Here is a 25,502-nt window from a genome sequence, read left to right on the forward strand (position 1 = left end):
AAATTAGAAATATCTTTTAAAAATAATTTTTAATATTTTTTTGGGAGGGGGTGGGGGTAGGGGTGAGGGTGGGGTAAAAAAATTGAATCTAAAAACAAGCTTTAAAATTATTTTTTTTTTTGGGGGGGAGGGGGAGGGTGGTTGGGGGGCTGATTTGAGGGTAGGGACAAAATAAATTGATTTTTTCAACAAAAAAGTAATTGTAATTTGAAGTTGGAAGAGAGTTTTGAAAAATATTTTCCTTAAGTTTTGAAGGGTAGTCATTTTTCTTAATTTTGAGGAAAATGAGTTGATTTGGAAAAATATTTTTCAAAACATTTAATCCAACCAAACATGAGAAAATTGGAAAACATTTTTTGTTTTCCTTCATACCAAACACACCCTATATCATGTGTTCAATTTATTGAAAAATTTAATAGATTGTCGATATACTAAATCTTTGGTTAATCCATATTTGCAGCATGTAGTCTTGTTAATGGGGGAAAGGTGATCTTTACATTCTTCACTCTCAGATTCAAAAGTGAATTTCCACAATATAAAGCAGGTGTATATCCATGAGCATCTACCTTGTGGTCCTTAACAATAAAAATCATGAAAGGACTACTTCTCATCCATTTTGGGCATCTTCTCTTTATTTTCCAACTTCTTTTTTTCCTGGTAATATATGTTAGATTTGGGAAATCTAAGTCGTACTTTTGGTTGGAAATATCCGAACCCATATCGGACTTGAAAAGCGCCGCGAACTGTCCTTCAAATCGCCGCAAGTAGGGAGTCCTTTTTCATATTATTTTATCCCAACATGACATGTGTTAGAATTAAAAAAATTATCGAAAAAAGAAAAGAAATAGATAGACGTTCTCTTTCAAACGACTAATTAAGTTTCTGTAGCATGAAATAATTAACATGATTTATATTGTTCAACACTAACAACGTAACACAATGTCTTCTAGTCTAAGGGCCGTTTGGCCATGCGATATGGAATCATGAGATGAAATTGAAGTTTTGTTTAGACATGCGATATGGAATTTTTGTGTTGTATATTTTCTCATAAATACAAAAATTCCATAAGTTGTAAAACTATTAAAATAACCCCAATTGTTTATTCAATCTTATCAAATAATTTTTTTTTTTATAAAATCGCATGATAAATTATTACAAAGCTATTTGTTTTCCACTTAAGTAATCGTTTCATCTAACTTTAATTTAATAAAAAAAATTGATCATAAATTATAGTGTACTAGTTTTTAATATAATCCTCCCACATAGTATGGACAATTTCCTCACGTTGAACTTGCATTTCTCGATCATTGTGACCGAGAAGACGAATCAACATTGTTACTTTGAGTCATTTGTTGGTCAATAATAAATTTTTATGTCTGTGAGAATAATAAATTTTAAAAAGTAATTATGTGATTATAAATTTTATTTACATATGAAATAAATGGTTAGTAGATATAAATGTGGGTTGTTTTAACAAAATATAAACTTGTGGATCAATTTTTGAATTTAAATATCTCAAATCATGATAAGGAATTCCCATATAATTCCATATCATGGTTTTTGGAGAATATGGAATCACATCTCATGACCATATCATGAGATGAAATCAACGTAAAATCGCATATCCAAACGCTAATTTCATCTCATGATACCATATCATGATATGATATCACATGGCCAAACACCTAAAAAAAAAAAAAAAAAACACAGAGTGTTGTCGCGCAATTGATCATCATAACTCAAATTTGGTCACATCATCTTTAAATTATGTTACAACGACTCTTGAACGAATCGTGAAAACAACCATCCTCTTTAAATTCTATGTGAAAAAGTTGGTGACATATTATATATTATATATAAGAAGCTATAAGTCAGCAAACTCTAAGGGCCTGTTTGGAAGGCCACAATGGAATTGGAAATTGGTGTAATTACTCTCTGTCTTGTTTGGTAAATCAAGTAATTACTTGGTAAGAGGGGAATTGGGTATAATTGAAGGGGTGTAATTACACTCCTCAATTTCCAAGGGAGGATAAGGAGTTGAGTGTAATTACATGAATTTTTCAATATTATTTTTTTAATATATTTTTATTTGGAATACCAAAAGTCACTTCTTTCTTTTTGTCTGGACATTTTTAGTTCTAACAACGGCACAACAACAAACCCTGTGCTTTTTCTTTCTTGATTCATTTTACTTTCAAATTTTGATGTCTAGGTAGATTATGTATGAATTTGATCTTTGTATTTTCTCCTGTTAGTTCTTGAGATTAAAATAAATATGAGAATTATTTTTTTCTTTAATTTCTGATAATAATAATAAATTAAAAAATCAATTTTAATAATCAGTTATACATATTTCCTACAATTACAATCATCTGGTTATATAATTTCAGGATCTGTTTGGTTTTAATAAATCATGGCTTTAACTGTGTAGTAATATTATTTATTTAAAATCTGATTTATTTTAAAATTTAACTGAGTAATTACATTCGTCCAACCAAACAGGACAAAGGGAATTACACTGTAGCAAACAAACAGACCAACGTAATTACCAGATTGTGTAATTACTAGACTGATAATTACTACCCTAGTAATTACACCAAACTCAATTACGGGGTGGCTTTCCAAACAGACCCTTAAAGAGAATTTAAGAGGCTGCATTTGTTAATTCAGTGTTTCCAGCTACCATAACAGGCCTTGTGGACCCTTTCATTTATTGTTTTTCATGAACTACTTGCTCCTTTATTTATACTACAATGCTTTTTTGCAACATCCACCACTTATAATTATTTTCACTACACTCTATACTTTATGCTATATACTTTATGCTATAGCTGCCTAACACAAGCTTAATCAAATGGCATCATATCAGCTGGGATTTGCACTCTTCATCACTTTGGTTCTTGCCACACTTCAGTTTTCTTCTTGCTATGTCTTGAAGGGTTCTGTTACTTGCCTAGACTGCAGTCAACATATCGATCTCTCAGGTAAATTTTCTTTTTTGATCAATACTTTTCTTTTTTCCGTAGAAAAGTAGTTAGATGACATATGTTAAACGTATAATAATTTCATAGTGTTAGATTTTGGAAACAACGTTTAAGTGTTGAGTGAAACAAGTGATACATGGTAGGAGTTGCTATACTATTTGTTAAAAAAATGTTTTCTATATGTAAGTGACAAAAGTCATATTCCTCACTTTAATGTAAGTAATCTAACACCAAAAAGTAATTTTATAATTTTTTTTTATGTTTTTCATCATACCAAACATTAACGTGACAGGCTTAAAGGATATTGCATGCTATCATATATTTTTAGGAAAATAGAAACTAAGCTCTCCCGGTCCATAAATTTGAAAATATTATTTGTTCATGAAATTTGGTCAGTTTTTGAAAATATGTCTTCAAGAAAATAGTTCCAAAAACTGGTATGTTGGGTGAAATTTCACCTTCACTCACAAAAATTCAATTTTTTTCCAAGTAAAAAGTGCATGTCCAAACACAATTGAAAAACTATTTTTCAACAAATTAACTTCAAAAACTATTTTTTTCAAGTTTCGACTAAATTTATGATCAAACGCAAGCTAAGTCTTGAATATTGTATTATATTTTGACCATACTTTTCAAAATTGACCAGGAATAAAGGTTTCAGTGAAGTGTAGTCAAGTGAAAACATTGACTATGGCTACAACAGAAGAAGATGGCTTTTTTGAAACAAAACTTCCTTTTACTCCAACAAACAAATGCTATGCCAAGATTCTTGGAGGTCCTAATCAGCTCTTTATTTCAAGAAAAGAAACAGACCCCAATATTGTCAAGTCTCAAGAAGATGATAACTCCTACACTATCTCTAACCCTTTAAAGTTCTACACAAAATGCCCTTCATCCAACAAGAATGCTAATGGAAAATGTAATGATGAGTTTGGTTCATCCAAGACTATTGATCTACCAGTGCCAAAAGAATGGGGAATTGCACCAACTAGCTACTATGTCCCTTTTCTCCCCATCATTGGGATACCTTAAGTATGTATGTATGTATACAGTATTTTAGTGTGTTCTAGCTAATCTTCTCATGATGTTAGAGAAAATGGCATGCAAGACTTGTTAGTTTTCTAAAGTACACCCGCATCTGTCTATTTATGTCATAATTATGTTGTTTGGAAGAAAGGTCTCAGATATATCTTTGACATGTATGAGATCGATGGTATTATATATGAATATTAAATATATAAACATATGTCTATTTATGTTTATATAGGTTTGGCTGTAGAATATTGTGTAGTTAATGATCATGTTTAGTACTATATATCTTGCAAAAAGTGGTTGTATATGTGCAAGTGTTGCAACTTAATTACTGTTTGGTATTATTGTTGCTAATATTTGCTTTTGTATTAAAGCTAGTACATTACATGCCTCTTTTGTTTCATTTGCAAGATATATATCATAAACATTTCAATGTTAATCTTTAATGCAATATTGAACAATTTGAACAAGTTTGCTTCAAGTGTCATTTAAATGCAATTCATAAATTCCCACCAGAAATAGGTAAGGTAAAAAACTTAAAAAGTTGATCATAGGTTACTATTCAACACTTCAATATTGCCAACTACATGATCGTAGGCTTTATTCTTATTGAAAACCAATATATTACACCAGTCGTCTACTTTTACTTGTCAACTGTATTAAAAATAAATGTACATTTAAGAGATACTTTACCATTTTATATATTTATTTGCTCTTATTATTATTTACTACTATCCATTTTCTATATTTAGATGACTTATATAAATATTAGTAATATAGTAATTTACCTTTATATTTATTATTTTTAAAAGATTATGTTAAATCAAATATGAACAAGTAAAGATGGACAAAGAAAGTAGTACGTAATTGTTTTGGCTAAGCATATCTAAAAATATTTACCCATCAACCGTCTTGAAAATACTATGAATTAAAAGGAGTATTAACGCTTCTTCTTAACTCTAGCGAATTCACTCACCCACATTTCTTTATTTATTTTTTTGCTTAAACCCACATTTCTTTATTGGTATATGCTTTGCTTAACTTGCCATAGGATGAATTTGAGCTTATTCATGGTGTTAGATATCCATTTTAGGTATCTATCTTTGTATTTGGACTCTCCGGTTATTGTTAACTTTAGGCCTTTAACGTTTCCTAACAAAGATGACTATTTACTCAAAGACTCGAATTTGAGATCTCCAATTAAAAATGAAGAAATACTTATCATTCCACCACAATTCTTGTTGGTCACTATATCCATATTTATTAAGAAACATTTGCAATCATAGAGAATTCTCTGTAAATTAATTAAGATATGCTTATATACAATCATGCTCACTAATCAAGATTAATTAATGTAATTTATTTATAAACAATGGATTTGAATTATCTTTTTTCTCTTAATCGAAGGTGTAGTAGTAAGTAAAAGGATGGGTGAGAGGGGGTCATATGTGAGAAACAAAAACTCAAGGGTGTAAAGTGTAGTTAGAAAAAAATATGACAGGTAATGCTGATGTCCGTCCTATCTTGTGTGTCCTTATCAAAACCTCCGTAGACTTTCCAGTCTACAATTCGAATCTCTACACTTTTCCGATACGTATCTGTGTGAGAGAGAAATGGCGATAGTGTATGCGGTTGTGGCGAGAGGCACAACGGTGTTGGCGGAGTTCAGTGCCGTGACGGGGAACACCGGGGCGGTGGCGCGGCGGATATTGGAGAAGCTTCCAGATGAAACGGAATCGAGGCTTTGTTTCTCTCAGGATCGATACATCTTCCATATACTCCGATCAAATGGAATCACCTTCCTTTGTATGGCTAACGAAACCTTTGGAAGTGAGTATAAATTCCGTCGCTGTTGTAGATTTTGTGTGAAGTTCCCTTTTTTTGTCAATCAATTTATTTCTCCAGCTGTTAAGTTAATCTGAACTATAGAGCTAGAAACAAATTAAACCTGTTTCCAGATTAGGTCATTTTAAGAAATCCACTAAGTATCTAATTCATGAACTTTAAATTCTGGATCTGTATCTAACTTTATCCTGAATGGCTCCATGAGCAGATGCTAATTTAGCATTTGGTCACTGTTTCCCTCAACTTAAATCATGTTTATGTGTGTGTTTGTGTTTTTGGTTTAGCGTTCTTTGTTATCAGAAAGGACCAATTTTTGTGTCTTCAAAGATCATATAGAAGCTAATTAGTGTCTTCTCATTTCCTGGTTGGCCCAAATACACCCTTGATTGTCCTATGTCCACCTGCAAATTTCACAGATGCCTTTCTGACTTTCCTAGTTTCATCTCTTCACACTTTTTTTTAACGAGCATCTTTCAGCACTTCCTGAAAGAAACATTGTTGGCATTGGAAAACTTATGAGTTGATATTTTATGGATATCTGTTGCTAAGGACTGAAAATTCTGTTAGTCATTTGAGTTATCCTTCACTCCTGCCACTAACGGAGAATGCTGTTCTAGGGAGGATTCCGTTCTCATACTTGGAGGATATTCAAATGAGGTTCATGAAGAACTATGGTAAGGTGGCTTCTTATGCTCCTGCCTATTCCATGAATGATGAATTCTCAAGGGTCTTGCATCAGCAAATGGAGTTCTTTTCAAGTAATCCAAGTGCAGATACACTAAATCGTGTCAGAGGAGAAGTTGGTGAGGCAAGTATTTTTCTGTTTACTTGCGCCAAAGCGCGTGAAGCTTAAGGATTCTTTGTTTCATCTTCATTTGTTTTCCTTTTATTTGTCTTTTGTTTTATCTGTCTTATATGCTTCAGGTATTGTGTCTATGGATGCATGCATTAACTCTCCAAGATATCCACAGTTTATTAAATTATCAATGATTTTATATTCTTGGAAACTAAATAAGCTCCTACAGAACAGTTATGCATCAAGTTTCAATTAAGATAATTTGTAGTGTTGAACTCTCAATCATTTTTGATGATTTTCCAATATTCAATCACTGCTAAAATAACTTCTCCTTTCCCTTAATAAAACCTTTGATATCTGAATGCCTCCTCTTCAAGTACTATCAAGCTTTTATCTCCACTTCATAGAACTCCAGAAGCAATTAATGATCCTAACATCTCATGCAGGGAATCACTGCTAAAATAACTTCTCCTTTCCCTTGACTCGTACTTATCCTTTGATATCTGAATGCCTCTTCAAATACTGTCTGGCTTTTATCTCCACTTCATAGAACTTGAGAAGCAATTAATGATCCTAACATCTCATGCAGGGCCAATCAATCACCTTTGTGAAATATAATTTTTTCTCAGTAGGAAACTCTTTAACTTTATACTTCTCATTTTGACTTTGGTGGCATGCTCTTATAGCCATAGAAATGTTATGTCATGTTTGAGACGACAAGCTCTAAGGGTAGTAATGTTTGCCATGTCTCTTTTTATTTTCTGAACTCTAAACTGAGTCAAAGACCACCATGTAAAATGAAATGGAGGGAATATCATTTATGACCATTTGATGTCTTCCTGCAGTAAAAAAATTGACAGTTTTATCTTACAATGTAAGTTGCTGTAGAAAAAGCAAAGAAATATTATACCCTATTGCGTTACCTAGTTATGATTCTGGTCCTATTGCATTATTTTGCTGCATGTGTTCAATTCTTACCTTTTTGGCTGGTGATTTTTATAGTGCATTTACATCGTGATATGCTACTGTTGCATCCTTTTTTTCAAAATCCCCCACTCCTTCATGTATTGCAACTATTCTAAAAGTACAAGAAACTACTTCAATGTACATCCAGATACGCACCATCATGGTTGATAATATTGAGAAAATACTTGAAAGAGGGGATCGGATTGAGCTACTTGTTGACAAAACAGGAACAATGCAAGACAATGCATTTCACTTCAGGAAACAGTCGAAGCGCCTTAGGAGAGCACTTTGGATGAAAAACGCGAAGCTCCTGTAAGTATCTTTTACAAAGTATTATAGACGTAGTCCACATCAACTAAAAAAGTGACTCACTCACAAGTTTCAAGCTCAGAACACTGTCAATTCAAATTATGTATACGCTGACAATACTTGCTGTAATGAGGCCAACTTTCTCTGCTAATAATGCTGTGACATTAGTGTTGATGAAGGCGTATTTGAAGGTGTGCTTAAGCTCTAAAGCTAGTCGCAGTGCAAACTGAACACTTTGCCTTTCTTAGGCTTGAAAAGTTTTTAACTAGACAATTAAATATAGCTGGCAAAGCAATATGTTAATCATTATTTTAGTTTTGATTTTGGCTATGAACAAATATTTTCATCATTCAGAAAACATATGGATGAATATGTTATTGTTCAGGAATTGGAAATGTTGAAATTTAGTACTCCATTAGAAAAGTAGTTACTAAATTTGATGAGAAACAACAATCAAAAAATAAATTTGAAAGATTGACTAGAAACGTGAAACTGCACCTTTATAGGTTGAACTTGAACATGATTGACACAGTATTTATGGTTAAAATCTTTAAGTTAATTGAAAAAAGTCAGTTCGTTTGTACGTAAAATTTCTGTCTGTGTTTGAAGTTACTTTTTCTTGTATTACATATTTATTTTTTACTTTAAGAACGTGCTTTAATTGGGTTTTTGGAGTTAAGAAAGCTTCCCCAGCTGCTGGAGTGGTGATTATCAAAACACGATTGCAGCGGGCAGTAGCTAGTCAGTGCTATTTAGGCTCCCTCATTTCCAGTCATTTAATATAAACAGATGCACAACAATGGAAAAAAACTATGTCTCAATCCCAAACTAGTCGATGTGGTGGACTAGTTTGCCGACATCCATCCATGATGCTGGAACCATTGCTCCTTGTCCCCTCATATCCAGACAATATTATGATAATCCCTTATCCATTTTTCATCATACTCCAGTAGCAGTATAACATGTTCCTAGGTTGTGCACGTTCCTACATATACGATGTTTTATGGAGTTATCATAAATTGACTAGGTTTAAGGTCTGTAGTCAACCTACCACAACCTTCCTCCTTCATTCGTGCTTGGGACCGACAATGTGTCCAAGTTCACATAGGTAGAGCTTGCTAAAGACAGACATAACTGAGAAAAAGGAAACTACTAGACAAAATGAGATAGGAAAGGAAAGAGAAGAAACTGTTAATGGATTGCATATTAGTTATTGTATCCAACAATTCAACTCATAAATTGAATTGTATGTAAATTGATATCTCATCCAAATCCAACACATAAAGATTGATTCTGCATAATCAATGTCCAAATATGATCCAAAACTATTTTCTCCACAATATGATACATCCAATTTTCTGCATGGATGGATTATTGAATTGGGATTCACTATGATACTCTTAGTCATGAATCTTTAGCTTGAAGACGGAACAACATTGATAGCTGAGGACTTGATTCAATTAATTTCAATTTTGTTCTGTACGAACTGGTTAATGTTGGGTGAGCTAAATAAGGCTCAAAATTAGCATGTTAAAGAGCAGACTCATTGTAAAGGCCACAGCTTGGCCTTTGTTTCAGTCGTCCTAGGCTTGGGTTAGTTGGTGCTGCACCTGTGGTGCCTGTTAGATACTTCTATCAACCTTGTGTGAGTTCCTTTATGAAATATGACCGTTGGAGGAAGTAATTCACCTTTAGTTCAACTAGTGTAATACTCTAATTACATCAAGTTGCAACATTCTTGTCCAAGAAAGTTCTTAGTTTGAAGCCTTTTGGTCTTATATCTTCGTAAATCTGAGCTTCGTAACTTTCTCATGACAGGGGTTTGTTAACATGCCTGATTGTGCTCTTCCTTTACTTGATAATTGCTGCTTGTTGCGGAGGCATCACTCTACCTTCCTGCAGATCATGAATTCTCTGAAATGGAGCACCATATTTGCCGCACTGTGGTTCATATTTCCAAATACAGTTAGATGAACTATATCATCAGAGTGAAAGGTTATTGTATAATCAATCCAGCAGATTCTTGTTCTGGCACCTTTAGAAGTACATGTGCGGAAAAGAATGATAAGGTTTGTATTGTTGTTGACAAGGCCTGTCGCCTTTCTCATTTGTAAATGTTCTGGTGGAGTTCTAAAGTACTCTAAAGTGTAAGGTATTCCGTGCCTGTTTGTAAATATAATGTTGTGCCGTGACTTACCTTTTGTACCATTTTTTCAAATGTATGGTGGTTGAGAGTTTTGACATGTGTATGGATACTGCTTAGCAAAAAAAAATAGTTCGTGGGAGGTATTTTAAGAGTTCTAATGCCTAGGAAGTGGATTTGCCTTTGAGTTAAGAGTGTATATCCTCCAAGAACTTGGAATTTGCAAATTCCAAGTTTTGGATCTCCTTTTCCCAAAAATTAAGATAATTCTGATGCTCCTAGTACAGGAGAAGTATTGATTTGGGTAGGGAAGTGTCGTGGCTTCACTGTACCCAAGGGCGTTCAACCTAGTGGTTAATCGAGAATCATAAAGCCTCGTTTTTAAATCTCAGTATAGACAAAAAACACTATGTGATTTCTTTCTGTATGTCTTAGTCTTGATGGATAGAATTATTTGGTACTTGTTGATAGGAGGTGATATGAATTTTGTGAAACTAGTTGAGGTATGAGAAAGTTGCCTAACCCTAGGGTTGTCAAAAATATGTGTCATGACTTCACCCTTCTATCTTGTCTTGGTGCCCGTTCTTATTGATCTGAGAACGGCGTGATGCCAAGTTCTGCCTCTCCACAATGAGCATTCGATCTACTGGAAATTGACCAACTTGTCTAATCACTTGATAAATCGAGTTTGGGTTCGATAAAATTCAATAATTTTGATCAATACATTGTATATTTTATTTATATAGAAAAGTTTATGCATAACCCAGTAAATTACCTTTTTTTTTAGCATTCAAAAATTCTAGATCAGTTTCTATTTCAAAAAAAATAATTCTAGATCAGTTTCTACTTATCAATTAATCAAAATGGTCTTTATAGGGGCCCAGTTCCACTAATGTACCTGCCGTCCATGCACTGACTACAAGACAAATGCATCACTATGTTTGTTAGTGCTTGGTAATATAAAACTTATTTTTATGAGAAAGTTCACCGAAAATAATTTTCTATTTGTAGCATAACTAATATCGAAGTAGTGCATATTGGCAAGAATTCAGTTTTGCAATTGACACGTAAACAATTTTCCTCAAAGTTGTAGAAATTATTTTTCATTTTCTTGTCGCTGAAAATTTATTTATTTTTGGAATTGAAAACCAAATGAGCTGCGACTCAAATAGGATTTTAAAAAAATTGACCAACCAAATATGAAAAAATAAAATATACCCCCACCCCTACCAAACACATCCTAAAGTGAGGTATAGACTATAGAACAGGGACTGGGATTGGGAAAAGGGGTAAAATGCTTTTATTAGCCTTGTACAGATTCCACTTTGTTAGCTATCCTTTTTTTTTTTCGTTTCCTTTTTGTTTGTTTGTTTGCTTTGTTATATAAGCCAAAGTAGGTACCCAAAAGCATCAATATTTTGTATTGCTTAGTGATTCCTCTCTAGTCCAGTATTTCAATTTCTACAAGTTCCATCTCCTTACACTATATCACCTCCCTCCATAATTAACCATTATCAATCTTTACATTTTCTCTAATGGAAACTCTTCTCAAGCCTTTTCCATCTCTTTTACTTTCCTCTCCTACATCCCACAGGTCTATTTTCCAACAAAATCCCCCTTTTCTAAATCCCACCACCAAAAAAAAATCAAGAAAATGCCATCTTAGAAACAAAAGTAGTAAACTTTTTTGTAGCTTTCTTGATTTAGCACCCACATCAAAGCCAGAGTCTTTTGATGTTAACATCTCATTGGTTGATCCTAATTCAGGTCGGGCTCAATTCGACGTGATCATCATCGGAGCTGGCCCTGCTGGTCTCAGGCTAGCTGAACAAGTTTCTAAATATGGTATTAAGGTATGTTGTGTTGACCCTTCACCACTTTCCATGTGGCCAAATAATTATGGTGTTTGGGTTGATGAGTTTGAGAATTTAGGATTGGAAGATTGTTTAGATCATAAATGGCCTATGACTTGTGTGCATATAAATGATCATAAAACTAAGTATTTGGGAAGACCATATGGTAGAGTAAGTAGAAAGAAGCTGAAGTTGAGATTGTTGAATAGTTGTGTTGAAAACAGAGTGAAGTTTTATAAAGCTAAGGTTTGGAAAGTGGAACATGAAGAATTTGAGTCTTCAATTGTTTGTGATGATGGTAAGAAGATAAGAGGTAGTTTGGTTGTTGATGCAAGTGGTTTTGCTAGTGATTTTATAGAGTATGACAAGCCAAGAAATCATGGTTATCAAATTGCTCATGGGGTTTTAGTAGAAGTTGATAATCATCCATTTGATTTGGATAAAATGGTGCTTATGGATTGGAGGGATTCTCATTTAGGTAATGAGCCATATTTAAGGGTGAATAATGCTAAAGAACCAACATTCTTGTATGCAATGCCATTTGATAGAAATTTGGTTTTCTTGGAGGAGACTTCTTTGGTGAGTCGTCCTGTGTTATCGTATATGGAAGTAAAAAGAAGGATGGTAGCAAGATTAAGGCATTTGGGGATCAAAGTGAGAAGTGTTATTGAGGAAGAGAAATGTGTGATCCCTATGGGAGGACCACTTCCGCGGATTCCTCAAAATGTTATGGCTATTGGTGGGAATTCGGGGATAGTTCATCCATCGACAGGGTACATGGTAGCTAGGAGCATGGCTTTGGCACCAGTACTGGCTGAAGCCATCGTCGAGGGGCTTGGCTCAACAAGAATGATAAGAGGGTCTCAACTTTACCATAGAGTTTGGAATGGTTTGTGGCCTTTGGATAGAAGATGTGTTAGAGAATGTTATTCATTTGGGATGGAGACATTGTTGAAGCTTGATTTGAAAGGGACTAGGAGATTGTTTGATGCTTTCTTTGATCTTGATTCTAAATACTGGCAAGGGTTCCTTTCTTCAAGATTGTCTGTCAAAGAACTTGCTATACTCAGCTTGTGTCTTTTTGGACATGGCTCAAATTTGACTAGGTTCGATATTGTTACAAAATGTCCTGTTCCTTTGGTTAGACTGATTGGCAATCTAGCTATAGAGAGCATTTGAATATGAAAGGTTGAATCATTTTCTTCATTTTAATTTCTTTGATTATTTTCATCTTTTCACAATGCAAAAGTGAGAAAAGCTATATACTGTCAACAAATAAACTAGTAATGGAAAGTCAAAATAGTGTGTTTGTTGTGTGTTATTCTAATGGAGTGGATTTTGTGAACTGCTCCACTTTGCTCCTCTTAAAAACCTAAATTCCAACATGAAAGGAACTGCTCCATCAGATTTTTGAGAATGTTTATCTGTCAATTGCCTTATTTCCCATTATTTTAAAGTTCAAACAGAAGTGCAATAGCTACAAAGAGTTGACAAATACAAAGCAGTCACTACTTTTAGGTTTCTTCACCAACTAGGCTAAAGCCATGACACCAACAAGTTTTCAGTCAGAAACACGACAAACGTTTTGATAAAAAGGGGAAAAAAGCACACGATAAAAATATAAATAACATATTTAGTGAAATTCATTCTACAAATGGAGTTGGAGAGGGTTGAGAGTACACATACCTAGTTGAGAGGGTACAATCAATATGAAATGCCACTTTAGGAACTCGTTTTCCCTACTTTCACTAAAAATTCTAGAAATATTCTTCTAACTTTTAGAATGATTAAATTTTATTATATGGTATTATTAAGTTCATTAATATATAAAGATGAAAAATGTCATTTTATGTAACAAAAAAATTATAATGTGATTGAGTCAAAATTCTTGTAAAATAACTCCCATATTATTTATTACAAGAAAAAAATGTTAATTAAGCCAATCTTATTGCCCCCAAAGTGCATTTATTATCATTTAGTTTTGGTTTTGCTTTTCATATTCAATGAAGAAAGATACTTCCAACATTTTTATTTTACAAGTTGATGAATTCTCTTTATAACAACTCCTTCATTTAACAATTCTCAACCATTGCATTCAAACTAATCCATGTCCCCACACCCCCACCAGACTCATATATATATATATATTTCCAGAACTTCTCATAATTCATTCATAACGCAAATAACAGTAACTTATATAATCTTACATACATACATCCCCCTTATTTACACATATTTCTTTTGTAACGTAAAAAAGTTGTTATTACTTGATCTGTTAAAGAGCCTCTCTCAAATACAATCCTCTACAAGCATATAGTACTAATTATGGATTCAAAATCTACTAGCTATGAAACAGCAATTAACATGTCTGAAACAGAGTCCATCAAGCAAAAATCTTCTTCTGCAGCACCAATTATAGCTACCACAAAGACCATTTCACATAATCAGAAAGGAGGATGGCGAAGAGGAGTTAGCATTTTCGACTTTATTTTGCGACTTTGTGCCCTTGTCACTACTCTCGCTGCAGCAACTACTATGGGAACTACTGAAGAAACTCTTCCTCTTTTCACTCAGTTCTTTCAGTTCCAAGCTAGCTATGATGATCTCCCCGCTTTCTCGTACGTTTATTTATTAATTAAACTTCAAATGCGTATAATAATTAATATTTGAGTGTATTTGATTGATTTTTTTTATTCAGGTATTTTGTGGTGGCAAATGCTATTGCAAGTGCATACGTTGTTCTGTCTCTGCCTTTCTCCATTGTTTGCATTGTTCGACCTCATCTAGTTGGAGCCAAACTTGTGCTTTTAATTCTTGATACGGTAATTAAAATAAAACTTGATTACATTTCTGTTATGTGTTGGTTCTACTCATTTTGATCTGTTTCCATTTGATTAACAAACAACAATAAAAGGGGCATTTGAAAAGCTATTTTTAATGTTGCAGGTAATGGTGGCATTTACTACAGCCGCAGCATCTGCGGCTGCTGCCATAGTGTACTTAGCACATAACGGCAACTCCACCACACAATGGGTGGCGATATGCCAACAGTTTGGAGATTTCTGCCAGCGAGTGAGCGGTGCAGTGGTGGCGTCCTTTATTGCAGCATTCATTTTCATCATCCTTGTTGTTTTCTCTGCTGTGACTCTACGAAGGCATAATTAGGACATTTGCTGAATTGGTGTTGTTGTGCTTAGCTTTCCTTAAAATTTGGATTTGGTGTCTTTCATTTTGATTTTGTTGTAATTTAATTGCATGCATCTCTATTGTTTTTGAGTTTTTGGACATCAATTTGCTTATTCACTTCTCTAATTTATCCACCTTTTTCTTAGGAATTTGACATTATTTCAATTTCAATCTTGTCTCCATTTAATTCTAAAACTTAATGACAAAATACGGTTTCAAAATTGAAAAAAGAAAATGATTATGCACGTAGAATCATTTTTTAAAAGTTAAAATATGAACACTATAATTTCTTTTTTTACGACAAAGAAAATTCGCGGCCGTTATCTTTTGGATGCGCACATGGTAAAACCCCGCTCCAATATAATAACTCACAAACCACACAAGAGACGTAACCCATACTAGACAAACTCGGTGCAACGAGCTCAACCCAGATGCCAACAAAGATCTCGAACTTGAGATCTCAAACATGATAACAGTGGGTCAATCCCGAAAGGTAATATAAACACTATAATAATTCTGCGGCCTAACCCTGCTCACCAACAATAATAGCATATCAAGTGCTCTATTTAAAACTTGGTGTCTACATTCAGAAAATATTTATACAAATCTTATCCCTATCTTTAAGAATTAGAAAAATTATTTCTGATAAATTAAAAAAAAATAGAAAGGTATCAAACAAATAAAACAACAAATATGAAATTTTAAGGCATCATATTCATTTCCCTATATGCCGTATTTATGAAATTTTGTCAAACGTGAAAGTAATGCAGTGGCCAATGAGGGTTCCACTAGTCGACATGTGTAAAGCACTTGACCGTAACAATGGTAAAATTCCCAAAGTGACGTGTCAATTCTTCCTCTTTTTCTCTCTTCCTTCGCCTGGAAGGTAATTACATAATTTTTCCCTATATCCGCTTCACAGATTACATACTATAAACCCTAATCACTCCCAATTTCTGCTTCAATTCGGTCTCTCATAATCCAGTAATTCGCCTCGAGTCAACTCTAGGGTTTTCTATTGGTAAGTTCTTGCCCCATTTCTGTTGAAATGCGTCTTTATCTTTATCGATTGTGTCAGGACATTATTGGTTATTTTCTATCGATTTGCGTTTGGAGAAAAAATATGGTTTGATTATCTCTTGTAGGATATTATATCTAATTTGTTACTTGGGAATTGAATTTATTTGATGGTTCTGGGATTTTCTTTTTCATATTTATTGTCTTGAAATTCTATTTTAAATGCCACGGCTGTTTTAGTTTGGTATGTAAAATGTGAGATCGTAATAAAATTGTAGAATCCTTGACAATTTTTTTAGCTTTGAAATGAATTGGGTCCAAAGAGGAGAATGGTTTAAGAGTATTAGTGTATTTGTCTCGATTTGTTTTGGCATTGACAAATAGTTGATGATGATGATCAAATGATCTTAATTGCAGCTTTAAGGTTGTGGCTTACTTTTGGGGAATTTCAAGGAACATAAAGAGAACAGGCCTTGTTGTTTCAAAAAAGAGTTTTGGAAGTGAAGTTCTCATGAGAATTTTTAGGGGAATGCAGAAAGTAGCTCGCGAGGATCAAAGGGAAGTAAGCTGCTGCAAGAAATCATTCAGTAAAGGTATTGGTGTGACCGCCCCAAAGGCCAGGAAGCGAGATAAATTGAAAGTGTTTCTCTAATTTGGGTTAAGGCAGAGTGATTGTTCTGTGGGTCTCTAGTTGAAGAAGGGCAGCAAAAATGACACGGATACTTGTTCAAAGAGGTTCTACAGGGTCTGCATCATCGTCGTCAAACCAGAACAGGTCGTCAGTGCCACTCCCTGGATCATCTGCTTCTTCTTCAGCTTCATCACAGCCACAGGCTTCTAGCACTAGTCAAGTGCCATCAGCTCTGAAAGATGATGAGTTGGTGGGAGAGTTTCCAGAATCAATTGTCTTGGATGATGTTTCAGTTGGTTCCTTCAATCACAAAGGTGATGGTGATGATGCTTCAGTAGAAAGTTTTAGCTGTGACCGAAGCCTCCCTGAAGAAAAGATTGTTGACAACGAGAAGGTAAGTGATGGTGCTTTTGTCTGTGGGGACTCCATAAAAGGATCTAGTGGTTTAAGAGTTGAGGTAGCGGAAAATGAAGGTACTTCTCTGCTGGAGCCTAAAGGTAGTTCATGTCCACCTCCTCCTCCTCCACCTCCTGTCCCACCTCCTAAACCTGCTTCACTAAACCCTAGCCCAAGGAAATTTTCATTAGGTAGTTCAAATGCAGTACGGATAGGATCATCTAGGGAATTTGTTGGGCAGACCAATGTGTCAACTAGGACTTCACCTACTGGATCTAGGCCATCCTCTCCACGGTCACACTGCGAAAGTGAAGGTTATAATAGCGCAGATGAGCAGAATCCCAACTTTGGATCCTCACTCAATGATGTGGTAAGTCCAAAAACTTATCTAGTAGAAATTGATGAAGGCTTCAGTTTATGCTCCTCTTATCCGTTATAGGAATATAATTGATTATTGGTTGATATCTTAAGCACATTTTATCAGCAATACCATTCCCCCTGCGCTAAATTATGCATCACATTTAGTTAGTGTTGGAATGGTCATTCTGCTCATGTAGTTTAGCATGAGTAAAGGATGATTTATTTAGTAATTTACAAGTTACAATTATCCTTCTATCAAAAACTGTTGCACATATCTGAAATTTGAGAACTTAACAATTTTCATATTGTTTCAGGAGAGAGAGCACCAGTTTGAAATTGATATCAGAAGAGCCAAAGGCTTAGAAGTTAAGAAAATGCGTGAAGATGGGAACTGCCTCTTCCGTGCAGTTGCTGACCAAGTATATGGTGATTCTGAAGCTTATGATTTGGTCAGGCAGATGTGCATCGACTACATGGTAATTTTTGTACAAAACACTCTGTATAAATGCAATTTTATTTGTTGACTTTCTTTTCTTCTTTGGTAGGTTTAGAATTTTGTTCACTTAATGTTGGTTTCATTTAGAAACGTGTTCTTTTAACATGCTATTAGATGGAGAGATGAATCTATCATATTGGTTTTACATTAGAGGGTGACCAGTTTAATTGGTTCTCTCCTTGTTGATTTTTAATTGTAAAATGTGGGTGACGGTGGCCTGGTACAATTGAGGATAGAAAGAGTGCACTGACAGAACAACTGTAGAAGCATCTACCGTGGAAACAAATACGCATCTGTTAATTTGAGAGCCAGATTGGTTTCCTATATGTCTATATGTAGTAGGTTCTTGGCATGCTGAGATGTCCTGTGTTGCATATCCTTTATATCTGAACTGAAGTAACTTCTTTCCCTCGGCTGGTGCTACAACTTTTTTCATTATATGGTTTGTGCATAATATTTTTAGTGGTGTATTTATTTTTGGGTTTTTATGGTTAGCTCCGTGGTTAAAGCATAACATCATGTATGGAGCTAACACTCCTACTTTTGTACTCTTTGCATCTACTTGATGCCAGTACTGAAACACCTTACTTCATAAAAAAATAAAATTTAATGGTGTATTTTGAGAGTTGAGAGTAGAGTCCCGTCAAAGGCGGATCGATCCAGGATTGATGTTTATGGTTCCAAACGAAATCTCAAGTTATAACATGTAATAATAATCGGGTTTACAATTATATATTCATAGATTTTTAGTATGTTTCTTACGACATATACAAGGTCCTGGTAAATGCTTATGGGTACCCACCTGTGAACTCATAGCTTGTCCTCTAAATCCGTCATTGAGTCCTGTAACTGCTCAAGTCCTTCCAAGTCACCTGCACTTGTGCAGAGCTGTATTGTAGATTTGGTGAGAGAATCTTACAACTAAGTATAGACATATGTAATATTTGTTTTCCTGAGAAAAATAAATAAATAAATAGGCGTAGACATGAAATTTCCATCTTCCCATCTTATAGCCACTCCCTACACATTTAAGAGAGGGTTTTCTTTCAGATCTCAGGAGAGAGTTGAGTATGAGTGGTTCTTATATGTATTCTGTAAAAGAGAATATAATATTGGAAACATCAATTAATAATTGAATTACATTTAAGTTAGCGATTGGAATCCATGATAAAATATTTGAAAATATTAAGTAAATTTGACAAAACCGTCTATAGCAGAAAATTGTTTTGTAGAACCTAGAGGATTAGGATTATAGTAGGTTGACCACCCATCTAAAAATTTGCCTTTGGTGAACTCTTTAAACATTAAATCTGTTGGGCACGTTCATCTTGGCATGCACTACATTGGCATTCAAGTGTAGTCTAAAATTGGATAGACGTTCCCATCACATGCCTCCTATATAGAGCAAAATGAATACAGAGAATTCATATAGTCGGCATATATAATTGGGATGGTCTTGGTTATTTGATTAATTGACTGATTAGAATGCAAAGGAACGCTTATCCCAAGAAAAAAGGGACAACTAGTTTTTTGATGTAGCATTTTACTGGTTGTTTTTTTTTTTTTTTTTGATGAAGTAAGAAGGATGTCATTAACAAAGCATCAAGCAGATGCACAGATTACAAAAGAAAGAAATATCAGCTCCCAAAAAGGCAAAAAAAGCTATCTAAACAGCTAACAACAGAGATCTATGGAGCTGATAAATTCTAGGAAAGAATCAACACTAAGTACAGGAGAGAGATTAACCCAACCAAAAAGAGTATTCAAACATCTTGCTTTAAAGGTAGAGATGGGAGTTGGGGTGCCATCAAAACATCTTTTGTTCCTCTCCGTCCATAAGCACCACAAAATACAGGCTGGAACCAAAGACCAGATCTGCTTGACGGACTTCCCAACTTTCCAAGAACTCCAACACACAAAAGCCTCTCTCAATGATCTTGGCATGACCCAAGTGAGTCCAAAAAGTGAGAAGAACATGTTCCATAGGCCTGTTGCAACTGTGCAATGAAGGAACAAGTGATTAATAGTTTCTGAGTTGCACAAGCACATGTAGCATCTGTTGACTATTTGGAATTTCCTCCTCATGAGATTATTCTGAGTCAAGCAAGAGTCTTTTAGAGTAATCCAACTGAAACAAATAACTTTAGGTGGCAACTTAGTTCTCCAGATTAATTTCCATGGCCATTGATCAATTACGGTCTTCTTGGAGCTTTGTTGAAGGTAGCATGCTTTAACTGTGTAGGATCCATCCCTGCTATGTCTCCAGATAAGTTTGTCCCTGCGTTGACTGTTGATTGCACTAGTCTGAATGGTGGCCATAAGGCTAAAAACCTCTTCCAACTCCCAGTCATTAAGATTTCTCCTTAGGATCAGATTCCACACATTGTCTTCCCTGTACTGCAAGATGGTTGAGTCTGGATGAGATGCAATCTGGAAAATGCTTGGGAAAGCATTCATTAGAGGAGTGTCTCCTAGCCAAATATCTTTCCAAAACTGAATATGTTCCCCATTTCCCACCATAAGTGAGGCATCACTGAAGAATATTTCCCACAGTTTCCTTATATCTCTCCAGACCCCCGTGCCATAAGAGGTACTGACTTTATTAGAGCACCAATGACTATCACTACCATACTTTGCTTGGATCACTTCCTTCCACAAGCCAGCCGCCTCTTGATTGTATCTCCAGTGCCACTTCAATAGCAAACACTTGTTATGTAAGGCCAAGTCTTTTATCCCCAATCCTCCATATTGTTTTGGCAAAGTGACTTTGGCCCATTTAACAAGGTGAATTTTGTGGTCCTTGTTGTTGCCTTCCCAGAGAAAGTCTCTCCTGATTTTGTCAAGTCGCTGTATTTTACTGGTTGTTGCTAGCTTATTCACCACTAGAATTCTTTGATGGGCTTGTTCTCAATGATAATTCTCATGACTTGTTCCCCAACTTCTTTTTATCTTCTACCTGGATCAATTAGCTTTCTTTTATCATTAAAATAACCCCCTTATACCTATCCTTTGAGTGGTCTGGGTACGATTCTTCCTGAAGCAAGGGTCAAGGATGAGCTTTAGGTTTTTCTTTTTGGGGTTACTTTGTGGTAATAGGGATGTGTAAATAATGGTTAAGAGGATTCTAACCATTTCCGCTATTTTAATGGTCTAGACTCTGGTGGAAGGAAGTCCACAGTCCATGTACCTTAGAAGTTGAGGGTCCCTTTCTGCAGTTATTTTAGGTATCAAAGCCAAATGGGGGTTAAATTTAAAAATTATATTATAGTTGTAGTGCTAAGAAAAACAAAGAGGCTTAAGGTTATATTGGTGTGTTTGGTATGGAGGTCCAACTTTCCATGTTCTTGGAGAACATTTTCCCTAGGAAAACAAGTTCCTTACAAATGAGGAAAATGACTTTCCTAGTGGAAGTATGGAAAACAAGTCCCTCAAGTGTCATTTCACATTGATATGTGTCCTCAGGGGCGGACCCAACATATGTCAAGGGGTGTCGATCGACACTGCTTCGTTAAAACTTTTTAGTAATATATATATATATATAAGAATCTGAAAAATTCAGAATATAAGTAGAAATAATATTAATGACACAACTTGAACAAGTGAGTTTCCTAGGCTCATTGGTTTACTGTGCGGATGGAACAGTCATTCTCTCAAGTGTGGCCGAGTTCAATCCTCACCAAGCCCAAAATTAGGTTTTATTTTTTGGGGGCTTTTTCAGATAAAAGTAAATGTTGTGGGGATTTGACCCTCCAACCTCCGATTCCTAGTCAAATTAAGAAAATATAAACCAGTTGAACTAAAATACAATTTGTATCCTATTATAGAACTTCAATTACTTGTCCAAAACAGAATTAATAAGTTGTAGTAGTTTACTTGATTCAAGTTATATTAGTATGCTTTAAATAGTTTTTGTCAATATAATGTTGTTATATCATTCATTTATTTATTTACTTAAAAATATCAACACTGCTTACAAAAAATCCTGTGTGCACCATTGCGTGTCCTCCCTATCTTATCTTCACTCCTCCATGTAGCCTCATCTCCACTGCCCCCACCCTCACCCCCATAGTATTTTTCTAGATTGTATACAAAATAGTGCTTCTAGGATAATTTTTTTTTTGCTTCTGTACTGAACACAAGAAAATAAGTAAAAAACCCACTTATTTCTTGGTAAGCATTTTCCATGACAAGCATTGTCCTTCTCCTGAACACACCCTATGCCTCTTCTTGTTGGGAGCAGGGGTGATGGAAGATGTAGAGGGTGGGTGGTACATGTGCATATTGTTATTGTTTGGTTTCCATTTCATCATGTCAGCTTCTTTCATTTAACAGGTCAGTGTCGAAAATTTTGTTTAAATGTGACGTGCTTGATGCATAATTTCGTATCCTCATGCCCCCTTGATGCTGACAACTTACTGGAGAAAATACAAGAATATTATGACTATCATTATGTGTCTGATCACTCAACTAGAGTTTATCACGTATAAGTTGGTTCATCAGTCTTTATCATTTATATGTATTTCTTGCACCACCTAATAACTTATTTTGCTATATCTTTATTTATATGTTTAGCATCTTTTTTTGTAGGAGCGCGAAAGAGACCACTTCTCTCAGTTCATAACTGAAGGATTCACATCCTATTGCAAGAGAAAAAGGAGAGACAAGGTACGTCATGTGATTATTCAGCAATTATCAGTCTGAATCATTTTGCTGCTTCTGTCTTAACCGGTCGCAAGCAGAATTGGAGCACTTGTTACACACAACTGTAAGAAATGTTATTTGGACTTGAAAGTATAGCTAGGATGATGCTATTTTGTAGATGATTGTCGTCAGAGATAATTTTAGTGCTATTCTAAACTGCATGTAGTCCAACATGAGTGAGTGCACAAAATGATGAAGGGGTTTCCCAGTGGAAAAAATATGGTTACGCTGTATGAATTCACTTTTCTATAGTTTTTTGTTGAATATTTTCAAACTGCTTGAACCTCTTAACATCTACATTCTACTGTTAGTTATTTGCTAATTTCTTTATAATGCATATGATTAACTCATGCATTGTATTTCCAATTATCTTCAGGCTCTTCTTTCTTTTGACGTTGAGGTGGTTAGGTTTTGCGTTTTGGCATTGAATGAATGTCTACTTTTTCCCTTCTCTTTCCCCATTCTGAGGGAGAAAGGATGGGTTTAGTGTACCTGCACAGGGGTTTGGTTTCAAATCATTTCTGCTTGATTTTTCTTAGATTACTTCATTTTCAAAAGGCTGGATTAAAAAACTCGCATGGACTGCAAATATCCATTTCTTGTTAGAGCGTTTGCTATCTGTCGCGTTGGTGGATGGTGTTTTGCTTATCGATTATCTATCTGTGTGCATATCTTTCTTTGTTTCTCAATCCCTTGTTAGAACAACTGGCGTTATGTTTCATTACTTGGTTGTAGGTCTACGGCAACAACGTGGAAATCCAAGCATTATCTGAAATGTATAATCGCCCTATCCATATATATTCTTATAGCATTGGTAAATTTTCTTTTTGACTTTTGATTGTTCTTTTTGTAATAAGATTGGTGATTGTAATGCTCAGCTTTGCGGACTTGTGTCTGTTGACTTCTTGCACTAAGTTGTGGAACTTACTGATGCAGAACCAATGAACACGTTCCATGGAAGTTACAACTCAGATACCCCTCCTATCCGTCTCAGTTATCATCATGGAAATCACTACAACTCCCTTGTTGATCCTCGCCGATTATCAGTTGGTGCTGGGCTTGGGTTTAGCTCTCTGCGAGGGGTATACTTTTTAATCTGCAAACAAACATGTTATCTGCTTTCTGCTCCTGTAAGGAGATAAGTTGGTGGTCTCCTTAAACCGTCATTCTAGTGGTCGGGAAATATGATATCAATCTGTTATCTGCTACAGCAATAGTGCTTTAGGTTGTGTAGTTGAAATTATTCTTTATATTTTTCTTGTACTGTTGTTTCAGTAGTCTGTGATATATGATAATGTTCTTTCTTCGCCAACCTATCTATTGGTTTCATGTATATATATTTTTTTTCCTGCAGAAAAACATCGACAAGGATAATGTAAAAGCTGCAATTAAAGCTCAACAGGAGCAACAGATTGATAACGTTAAGTACCTAAAAGTTCAATTATATTTGAATGATTTCCATACACTTGGCTTTCTTGTGGATTTTTTAGTTGGCTAAATGGTCCCATTTCAGGTGCTTCTTGCTGAAGGACGCTTCTACTCAGATGTTGAGCTCACTGAGAAGGAGATGGAACGCATGGTGATTGAAGCTTCTAGGGCTGAGTATATTGCGCATGATAATAAGTTCCGGCAACAGCTTGGTCGTCGAGAATCTTCCACATCCGGTGCTGAACCATCATCTTCAGGAACTAGTGAGTGTGATCTTACATTTTACCCTTCTATTGATACAAGATCCGCAAATTTGGTGGTTTGAAATTTCAACATCAAATCACAGGGTCATCAGGAAGTGAGAAACGGCAGGAAGTTGGGCAAGAGCTGAGTTCGCCGGATTCTGCCTTTAGCGACTGCATCCAGGTTATGCTGTCGATGGGTTTCAGCTATCCACGAGTGATCGAGGCTTATAGCATATTTGGGGATGATGTGGATTCCATGGTTTGTTACCTCATAGAAACCAGCTGTAGCAGCAGGCGCAAAGGAAAAGCAACTGAATGAGGAAACTGAGAAAAGAGTTGTGTGGATTATAGTCTCTCTGTGTTTTTCTAGTATAAGCATTTGCTTTGTGTTCGGTTGTCTTGAGAGTACGTACTATCTTATATGGATCATTCTAATGTTTCTAAGTCAAGACTGTGAAATTGTATTACTTTTGCTGCTGCCTGCCTCATATTGGTACATCGGATGCTTGTGTGTGAATAATGCCATATAAGTTTGGGCAAAATATAAGGCTTTTGCTTAAAATTTGCTGTGGAAAGCATTTCCGCTATGGTTGTCATCTCCTTTATCTTAGTATCCTGGGTTAGATGATGAAGTACATGTTGCAATTCATATTATAATTTGAGGATAAATTTTTTACATTTCTAAATACATGAAATGAATTGACCCAAGTATATTGTAGTTCGTCTACATGTTATAATTCATGTTAATTTGAGGGTATTTTTTGACATTTTTAAATGGAGCTAAAGAATTCCTAACTTTACTAAATATACCCTACAAGGAACTTTTTTTTTTTAAAAAAAATTAAATTGATTTTTTATTTCATTTAGACTAAAAATGTATATCTGCTCATGGGATGAGAGTAAAAATTGATTAATATTTTAAGATTTTTTTTTCATATTAAAGAATTACAATTTGAAGTATTTTTTTTTATAGTTTCTGAATATCTAAATTTTTATTTCAAAAAGTATCAAATTAATACAATCTAACGTCATAAATCGAAGTAGAAGTAAAAATAAGAAAAAGAGAATTTGATATATATATATATATATATATATATATATATATATATATATA

General features: G+C 34.8%; 5 protein-coding genes and 1 non-coding gene across 6 annotated transcripts; 5 read left to right on the forward strand and 1 right to left on the reverse strand.

Annotated features, from left to right (window-relative positions):
* Nucleotides 1-1,593: 1,593 nt before the first annotated feature.
* On the reverse strand, nt 1,594-1,647 carry MIR1886I (microRNA MIR1886i). Its single transcript, NR_127186.1, has one exon. It is a non-coding gene; the product is annotated as a microRNA MIR1886i (primary transcript).
* Nucleotides 1,648-2,813: 1,166 nt separating this feature from the next.
* LOC102600541 (uncharacterized) lies at nt 2,814-4,262 on the forward strand. The gene is made up of 2 exons (XM_006361019.2): nt 2,814-2,984; nt 3,631-4,262. Exons 1-2 carry the CDS (start codon nt 2,855-2,857, stop codon nt 4,014-4,016), a joined length of 516 nt encoding a protein of 171 aa, XP_006361081.1. The 5' UTR covers nt 2,814-2,854; the 3' UTR covers nt 4,017-4,262.
* A 1,255-nt stretch (nt 4,263-5,517) lies between these two features.
* On the forward strand, nt 5,518-10,175 carry LOC102600875 (vesicle-associated membrane protein 714). Its single transcript, XM_006361020.2, has 4 exons — nt 5,518-5,846; nt 6,479-6,669; nt 7,772-7,935; nt 9,751-10,175. Exons 1-4 carry the CDS (start codon nt 5,630-5,632, stop codon nt 9,839-9,841), a joined length of 663 nt encoding a protein of 220 aa, XP_006361082.1. The 5' UTR covers nt 5,518-5,629; the 3' UTR covers nt 9,842-10,175.
* Nucleotides 10,176-11,610: 1,435 nt separating this feature from the next.
* Nucleotides 11,611-13,108, forward strand: LOC102601215 (neoxanthin synthase, chloroplastic). The gene is given in 1 exon segment (NM_001318672.1): nt 11,611-13,108. A coding segment is annotated over 1 exon segment (1,497 nt). The 3' UTR covers nt 13,108.
* Nucleotides 13,109-14,106: 998 nt separating this feature from the next.
* Nucleotides 14,107-15,240, forward strand: LOC102594060 (casparian strip membrane protein 2-like). Its single transcript, XM_006361085.2, has 3 exons — nt 14,107-14,546; nt 14,627-14,750; nt 14,875-15,240. Exons 1-3 carry the CDS (start codon nt 14,254-14,256, stop codon nt 15,091-15,093), a joined length of 636 nt encoding a protein of 211 aa, XP_006361147.1. The 5' UTR covers nt 14,107-14,253; the 3' UTR covers nt 15,094-15,240.
* Nucleotides 15,241-15,885: 645 nt separating this feature from the next.
* On the forward strand, nt 15,886-24,975 carry LOC102601554 (OTU domain-containing protein 5-like). Its single transcript, XM_006361022.2, has 9 exons — nt 15,886-16,135; nt 16,549-17,528; nt 17,833-17,994; nt 22,602-22,679; nt 23,451-23,529; nt 23,652-23,797; nt 24,070-24,135; nt 24,229-24,406; nt 24,490-24,975. Exons 2-9 carry the CDS (start codon nt 16,842-16,844, stop codon nt 24,705-24,707), a joined length of 1,614 nt encoding a protein of 537 aa, XP_006361084.1. The 5' UTR covers nt 15,886-16,135; nt 16,549-16,841; the 3' UTR covers nt 24,708-24,975.
* Nucleotides 24,976-25,502: the final 527 nt, after the last annotated feature.

This window comes from Solanum tuberosum, unplaced genomic scaffold (genome assembly GCF_000226075.1).
Source record: "Solanum tuberosum cultivar DM 1-3 516 R44 unplaced genomic scaffold, SolTub_3.0 scf00345, whole genome shotgun sequence".
Classification (NCBI taxonomy): domain Eukaryota; kingdom Viridiplantae; phylum Streptophyta; class Magnoliopsida; order Solanales; family Solanaceae; genus Solanum; species Solanum tuberosum.

Excerpts from the sequence above, each read along its gene's own strand:
- LOC102594060 (XM_006361085.2), top strand. The coding sequence starts at position 14,254 with ATGGATTCAAAATCTACTAGCTATGAAACAGCAATTAACATGTCTGAA. Across the intron at positions 14,547-14,626 it reads GATGATCTCCCCGCTTTCTC|GTATTTTGTGGTGGCAAATG; the intron begins GTACGTTTATTT and ends TTTTTTATTCAG. Across the intron at positions 14,751-14,874 it reads TGCTTTTAATTCTTGATACG|GTAATGGTGGCATTTACTAC; the intron begins GTAATTAAAATA and ends TTAATGTTGCAG.
- LOC102601554 (XM_006361022.2), top strand. The coding sequence starts at position 16,842 with ATGACACGGATACTTGTTCAAAGAGGTTCTACAGGGTCTGCATCATCG. Across the intron at positions 17,529-17,832 it reads GATCCTCACTCAATGATGTG|GAGAGAGAGCACCAGTTTGA; the intron begins GTAAGTCCAAAA and ends ATATTGTTTCAG. Across the intron at positions 23,530-23,651 it reads TATATATTCTTATAGCATTG|AACCAATGAACACGTTCCAT; the intron begins GTAAATTTTCTT and ends TTACTGATGCAG.
- LOC102600541 (XM_006361019.2), top strand. The coding sequence starts at position 2,855 with ATGGCATCATATCAGCTGGGATTTGCACTCTTCATCACTTTGGTTCTT. Across the intron at positions 2,985-3,630 it reads TCAACATATCGATCTCTCAG|GAATAAAGGTTTCAGTGAAG; the intron begins GTAAATTTTCTT and ends AAAATTGACCAG.
- LOC102600875 (XM_006361020.2), top strand. The coding sequence starts at position 5,630 with ATGGCGATAGTGTATGCGGTTGTGGCGAGAGGCACAACGGTGTTGGCG. Across the intron at positions 6,670-7,771 it reads TCAGAGGAGAAGTTGGTGAG|ATACGCACCATCATGGTTGA; the intron begins GCAAGTATTTTT and ends ATGTACATCCAG. Across the intron at positions 7,936-9,750 it reads ATGAAAAACGCGAAGCTCCT|GGGTTTGTTAACATGCCTGA; the intron begins GTAAGTATCTTT and ends TTCTCATGACAG.